Source organism: Pinus tabuliformis, chromosome J (genome assembly GCF_031772625.1).
Source record: "Pinus tabuliformis cultivar Carrire ecotype Pingquan chromosome J, CPIR1, whole genome shotgun sequence".
Classification (NCBI taxonomy): domain Eukaryota; kingdom Viridiplantae; phylum Streptophyta; class Pinopsida; order Pinales; family Pinaceae; genus Pinus; species Pinus tabuliformis.
Genome location: NC_142295.1, coordinates 1,024,487,290 through 1,024,494,471, shown reverse-complemented (window position 1 = coordinate 1,024,494,471; position 7,182 = coordinate 1,024,487,290). Strand labels below are relative to the sequence as shown.

The 7,182-nt window shown below is 43.8% G+C and overlaps 1 protein-coding gene across 1 annotated transcript; it reads right to left on the bottom strand.

Moving 5' to 3' along the window:
• Positions 1-1,472: 1,472 nt before the first annotated feature.
• On the bottom strand, positions 1,473-6,979 carry LOC149230347 (uncharacterized). Its single transcript, XM_089381283.1, has 2 exons — positions 5,880-6,979; positions 1,473-5,691 (listed from the first exon to the last, which is right to left on the bottom strand). The coding sequence occupies exons 1-2, from the start codon at positions 6,977-6,979 to the stop codon at positions 1,473-1,475; spliced, it is 5,319 nt and encodes a 1,772-aa protein (XP_089237409.1).
• Positions 6,980-7,182: the final 203 nt, after the last annotated feature.

The following is a 7,182-nucleotide window of genomic DNA, read 5'->3' as shown; positions in this document are numbered from 1 at the left end:
GCTTCCCCCCGGATTGATCTCCTATTTCCACTCAAAAGGCTATTTTACGTGGAACAAGCTGATTAAATCTTGGTCCTCATCTTCTCCAGTATGGAAGGATGGGGATGACTTATCATTGCCTCTTTCTCTTCATCCCATTTGGTTGTCGGTTGTCAATAATCTTGCAGGCAAAGGTATCAAGCAATTGGGCTCAAGGGATGTGCTGGCGTGGTCTCTGCAGAATTCTACACAGCCTATCCGTGTCAAAGACTTATATGCAGCATTTTCATCTGGCCTTCCGCCGCTCTCTGTTCCCATCTTTCCTCACAAATTCTGGAAAGCGTCTTGTCCGCTCAAAATGATATTATTTTCATGGTTGCTCTTTTCTAACAGGAACCTCACATGGGAGGTCCTTCAAAGGAAGGGATGGCAGGGTCCGGGCAGATGTCCAATGTGTCGTTTTGCGGCTGAATCAAATGCTCACATGTTCTTTCAATGTGCCTCAACTTCTCAAATCTGGTATGAACTGTCATTGTCTCATGGTTTTCCTCACCGGTTTTTCTCATCTGTACAGGAAGGCTTCAAATGGTGGAGTGAACAACGACCATCTTGGCGATCATTATTCATCCTCACATGCTGGTTTTTGTGGAAATGGAGGAATGCTCATATCTTTCAAGATTCCAGGGTGCCCCTTGCCTCTATCCTGGTTCACATATCGGCATTCTTTGATCCTGCTGGTTAAATCTCCGGCCTATGGTTTCTGTTTATATGGCCATTATCGTTTTTCTTGGTTTTTGTGGATGTTTTTCTCTTTTGAACTATCTCTATGCTTTTTGGACGGTGTTATAAAATGCTTCTAAAGAAGGTATATTTGTATGCTATCTGGACAGTCATATTTTTTGTGGAAGTATCTGTATAATCTGCTGTTTTCGACCTATCTGATTTTGTTCCAGGATGGGATGGTCATGTTATGTATTCAGAACTTTATATTCTCTTAATATAATCCATGATGATTTTCTCTCTGAAAAAAAAAAAATTGACTTTTATTGTTTAAGTTTTTTTTTTTAATTGCGTAATTCAGTATTTTCGAATTTTTTTCTCTAAATTAAATTGTAAATAATTCACAATTTAAATTTATTATTCTAACAGATTTTTACCCAATTATATAAATAAATAATTCACCATTTAAATTTCTCATTCTAACAGATCTCTACCCAATTATATATATATATATATATATATATATATATATATATATATAACAAATAATCTAATGTGAAACTTTATAATGATATCACATTTCAACTATATAACCAACTCTCTAATGATAAGTTTTATTTTTTATGATTATTTTTAGAGGTAAATTTTTTTTTTTTTTTAACTGTAACGGTTATGGAATTTTATTGAATCTGGTGGAAAAGGAGAGGGGCTTTGCCGAGGCAGCCCTGCTTACAACTTGCTTGTGCTTCTAATACAGCTGCTGAAACAATCTATTATGGAGGAGTTTCTATGAAGCTATCCTCATTGATGAAGAGCCGCCCTCTGACCAGTGCGCTTCCTTTGTTTGCCATCAAGTCCGCTTCACTGTTGGAAGTTCTGAGAATATGATATAATTTGGTGGTTGTAAAGTATGAAAGAGTTCTTTTTAGTCTTTCCAGAGTTCTGTTGAGGCCTACATTTCGGAATAACTCTCCATCCCTCAACTTCTTTATTAGAATCTCCGAGTCTCCAAAGATCTGGATATCCTTGACCCCTTTTGCTCTGGCAATTTGGCAGGCTTTAAGGAGGCTGAGAAGTTCTGCTTGATTGTTGGTCTTCACGCCGAGGCCCCAGTAGAAAAAATCTCTGGAGCGCCCTTCAGGAGAGAAGATGATCCCACCGGCGCCCGAGGGGCCAGGGTTACCTTTAGAAGCCCCGTCAAAGAATATTGTATGAATGTTTTGAGCTCTCCACCACTTCTGGAATGTGTCATCTGCATCTCTTTTCTTCCAGGTTGGGTGCTCTAGATTAGGTGCAAAGAGAGTTTTCCTGTTTTGCAATGTAAGCTTTCCAATCCAACGCTTCTCAACCTGTTGTAGAGTTTCATCTTCTTTATAGTACTGTTGCTGCACCGTCTCTAGGAGAAGCGATCTAGCCTTGGCTGCTACCTGCAAAGAAGTTAACTGATGTTCCTTGAAAACCTTCTGATTGCGGGCCAACCAGATTTTCCAGCAGACGAACTTGGGCAGCGCATTCCAAATTTTGTTCCAAATCGATTTTTGCTGTATGTGTCGAGGGTACCGGCGGCTCCATTCAGAAAAGAGATCCGGAATTGTTATGTGAGCCGGGGAGGTTATATGTAGATCTTGCAGCGTATGTTCCCAAACTGCCTTTGCAAATTGACAGTCGATAAAAAGGTGTTGCACAGTCTCGGCGTGGCTTCTACAGAGGGCGCACCAATGAGGGCCGGCAAAACTTCTTTTTGCAAGGTTATCACCTGTTAGGATCTTATTATGGATCAGGGTCCAGACAAAAAAATTGATTTTCGGAAGCGCAGTGGGAGCCCATATGTTTTTCCAAAGCGCTGGACTGTGCTTGCTGTTTCCTTTTATTTGATATGCTTTGTATCCTTCCGCAGCAGAGTAATCGCCAGAATGGCCCCAGCCCCATCGATCTGTCATTGCTCTGTGGATCGGGGCGATCTCTTCGAGTTGCTCCATGAAGATGTTCAGTTGATGCAGTAGATGGGCTGGTGGTGCAGGGATTGCCCAACCTGTCCAATCGCCTTGCTGGTCCCATTCAGATATGTCGTAGAGACTTGTCTTCCCGGAAGAGGTTAACCACTCTATTAAGCCTGCGATTTCTTCGTTATCCTTTATGGCATCTCGCCCCATTATCCTATCATTCCAGATGCTGGTTTTCTTGCCATTCCCCGGTATTCTGTAGATTTTACTATTGAAAATTTTGCTGCTCTTGAGACAGAGTTTCCACAAAAGAGTGCTGTTGGCTATGTGGTCCAATCGAAGGTTTCTTAACTCACCGCTGGTAGTGTATTTTGAGCGAAGAGTGGCGCTGACAGGGTGACTTGGCTCTTTATACAATTTCCACAGGATCTTACTGCCTAGAGCAAGATTAACCAGGGAGGGATCTTTGATTTGGAGACCTCCTTCATCGAGAGGCTTCTTGACTGTTTCCCAGTTGACCAGGTGCAGTTTCTTGTCGTTGCCCCTGCCCCCTTGCCAGAGGAAATTCCTAAGAAGAGAAGAGATTTGGTCCATGATATTTCTGGGAGCAAGCAGAAATGCAGCTTGGTAAATTATTAAAGAGGAGAGCTGTGATTTGATTAAAACAACCTTACCTCCTTTTGTCAGCCAATGGCCTCCCCATTTCGAGATTTTGGCTTTGAATTTGCAGATTATGTCACTCCACAGCGATCTTTTGTTCATTCCTGAGATTATAGGGAGGCCGAGATATCTGATGCTCTCCCATTGAGAATGCCCTTTAAATCCAAGAGTGTTGGCTATGTTAATGAGTTCCTGGTGGTTTGTATTCCAGCTGTAGACTTCACTTTTGCTTTCATTTACCAATGCTCCTGAGACTTTGCAGTAGCTCCTAATGACCTTGCCACAGGCTTTTGCAATTCTGATTGAGGCACCCCCCAGAAGAATCGAATCATCTGCAAATAAAGCATGGTTTATGGGGCTTAATCTACTGGTGATTTTGAGGCCCGGGATGGAGCCTGACAGTCTTTCATCTTCGAGTTTTCTGCTCAATGCTTCTGCCATTATGATGTAAAGATAGGGAGAGAGAGGGCATCCCTGTCTGATGCCTCTCTTCGCTTTAAAGAAGTTTGCAGGTCTGCCATTTATGAGAGGAGCTATCCAAGGATTGTTCATGCAGGCTTTTAGAAGATTAACAAACTGAATGGAGAAGCCAAAGGACAGCAAGACTTTGCTGAGAAATTCTCTGTTAACTCTGTCGAACGCGTTTGCCATATCTAGCTTTATTAACATGCCTTTCTCCTTTCTCTGTTGGCTTGAGTGGATGGTCTCTTGAACTTGGATGACGTTGTCGAGGATGTGTCTACCCTTCACAAAACCTCCTTGTGATGTTGAGATGATTCTAGGGAGCAAGGGCTTCATTCTATTGGCCATCAGCTTTGCCAAGATCTTATAGGAAGCATTACATAAGGAAATTGGCCTGAATCTGGCAAAAGTTTCCGGGTTAGATTCCTTGGGGATCAGAGCTAAGTAGGTTGAGTTGGTACTACCACCTACTTTGGCTTTTGACATGAATCCCCTTACCATCCTTTGGAGGTCATATTTTATTATGTCCCAGCAGACTTTGTAGAAGTGAATGGAAAAGCCGTCCGGTCCGGGGGCCTTGTCAGAGTCCATGGACCAGATGGTTTTGATAATTTCTTCCTCTGTGACAGGTTTACATAACTCTGCATTGTCCTCAGGCGAAATTAAGGAGGGTATGTGATTGAGAAATTTTGCTTCCTCCATTTCTTCACCTTGGTCATCCGAGCTGAAGAGATTCTGAAAGTGTTGTTCTGCAGCTTCTTTAACTTGTTGATTGCCCTTGCAGATTTGGCCCGTCATGGTCTTTATTTCTGTTATGTGATTCCTAGACAATCTTGCCCTGTACTGCCGGTGGAAAAAGGAGGTGTTGCGGTCCCCTCCTTTTAGCCACAGGCTCCTTGATTTTAGTCTCCAATATTCTTCCTCGTTTATGAAAGATTTATAGGCTGCTCTCTGTGCTCTAATCTCCTTTTCCAAGAGGTTTTCATTAATAATTTTTCTTTCCATATTATTTTGCAGGGAATGCAGGGCCTGGACAGCTGCAACTCTTAGAGAGGTGGGATTGGGCGCTGGCTTCTTGATCCATTCTTTCAAAGCTTTTTTAGTGAGCTTCAGTTTTTGCTCCCAAACAAAGCTTGGGGATCCTGCAATGGGGGTGTTCCAGGATATTTTCACCGTGTCCATAAAGCCTTCTCTTTCAATCCACTGAGGAGAGAATCGAAAGGGAATGGGGCCCAAGTCTTCTTCGTCTTCTAGGCAGAGCTGAACTGGCTTGTGATCCGAGGACAATTTGGGCAGGATTTTTGATGATATGATTTTCTTGTTCATGAGGAGAGATTGTACTAGAAAACGATCAAGCCGGGCAGAGATGTGGTCTGCTCCAGATCTATTATTTGACCAGGTATATAAACCGTGTATTGGATTAATGTCATGAAGATCCCAAGTCTGAGCGATTTCCTCCACTACGCCCACCATAGGGTCCTTGTGATCAGTGCCTCCTCTTTTTTCTTTGGCTTTCAGGACAATATTGAGATCACCCGCGAGGATGATGTTGTTAGGGGCTTCCTGTTCGAGGAAATCTGCCAAAGACTTCCAACAGTCTCTTTTTTCTGAATAGTTAACTGGAACATAAAGATTGACCAAAGAGATAGTTAACTTACTTGAAGTGTGGATGAGTTCTGTGTAGATCCAGTGCAAGGTCTCATGAGTGCTAATCAGCTGGTATAGGTCTCCATTCCAGAGCGTTGCCAGGCCTCCCGAGGTTCCCCGAGCGCTGACAGCTATGCCTGAGTTCTTCTTCCATTTTGAGTTTCCGGTTTCTAGCAGGGCTTGTCCTGCTATCTTAGTCTCTTGGAGCATGAGGATATCTGCAGGTTCCGATTTTAGAAGGTCTTTTACTGCTTCGACTTTTGCGGGGCTCCCCAATCCTCTGCAATTCCAAGAGACTAATTTCATTATTTACCTATGCTTGGGGTGGAACCGCCCTTGGAAGTCCTGGGCCTGTTACTTCTCCCGATTGTCATTTCTATCGTGGATTGGCTCCCTTGGGTTTTGAACCTTTCTGCTTCTTCTTCTCTTTTTTCTTTACGGGATTTCCTTCCTGGTCTTTTTAAAGGCCTCTCATAGAGTTCTTCTTCTGAAGACTCAGAGCTTATAGCTGGCTTTTTCTTCGCCATGTCAGCATACGTGGGACTTGAAGGGCTGCCTTGGTTGGCTTCAATGTGGATTTCACCTCTTGCCTCTTTGCTTTTTGATGGGGTTTCCTCAGGATTCTCATTAGCCTGAGCTTTGGTCGGCAGATCTGGTTGCGCCTCCTCAGATCCTTTTTCGTTGTCTCCCGTTTCCTGAGCTGGGGTATCATTGTTCCTGTCACTTGTTGGAGCGCTTTTTCCTGAGTTTTTCTTTGCTTGGACTGATCTTTGGACTAATGTCCATTGTTCTCCATTCTGTTTCTCAACCTGTTCCTCTGCTTTCTTCTTACAGTTCTTGGCGAAGTGGCCATAGCCATGACAGTGTCTGCATTTAAATGGGAGCTGTTCGTAATCAAGCTCTTGAATGTGAGACCAACCTGCCACCGTGAGCTTGATCGCTTCCGGCAATCCTTCTTCGAGATCCACTTCGACGCAGATGCGCGCACAGGAGTATTGATCTCTTCTTACTGCCTGATCTATATACTTGCCTAGAGCGTTCCCAATGGTCTGGAACGACTTTTGGTTCCAGCAGTGAAGGGGCAGATGGGGAAGTCTAACCCACACCGGTACCGCGGATGGAACATCTTGAGTGGGATCAAAATCTGGATTCCATTGATTTAGATAGAGTCCCTGCGGCCCCATGAAGTAGGGGCCGTTTCTGAATATTAGGCTTCTGTCTTCTGAGCATTCAAAGACAAAGACGAAGTATCCTTTGCCCACGAAGTAACTCTTCACTCCATTTTTTATGAGGGGTTGCCAGTTTCTTTGGGTCCAATCCTCCACAGATTTGGGAGAGGGCCATAGGCCTGTAAACTGGCCAATGAGGCCTTTTTCAGACAGATTCAGAGCGGCTTTGCAGGTATCCTCCTCTGGCAGGGCAACAGAAGGGATCGATTCCAACCTTTTAATGAATTTTTGCTGGGTCAGTGAAGGTTGCCGAAGAGATCCGTTCGCTATCAGATTCTTGAAAGCTGAAACTTCAGGGGGCGGATCCGGGGGGGGAGAAGGGCCCTCAGGGGCCTCCATCTGATTGCAGAGGGAGAGGGGGAGCTGTGCGCTGAGGCGCAGCAGCCAGCACAGGGCGGCGGGGTCAGAACCCTAGCTGCGGGCCGAGCTCTGAAATCCGCAGACTTAGAGGTAAATTTTGACTTTTATTGTTTAAGTTTATTTTTTTAATTGCATAATTCAGTATTTTGGAATTTTTTTCTCTAATTGAATTGTAAATAATT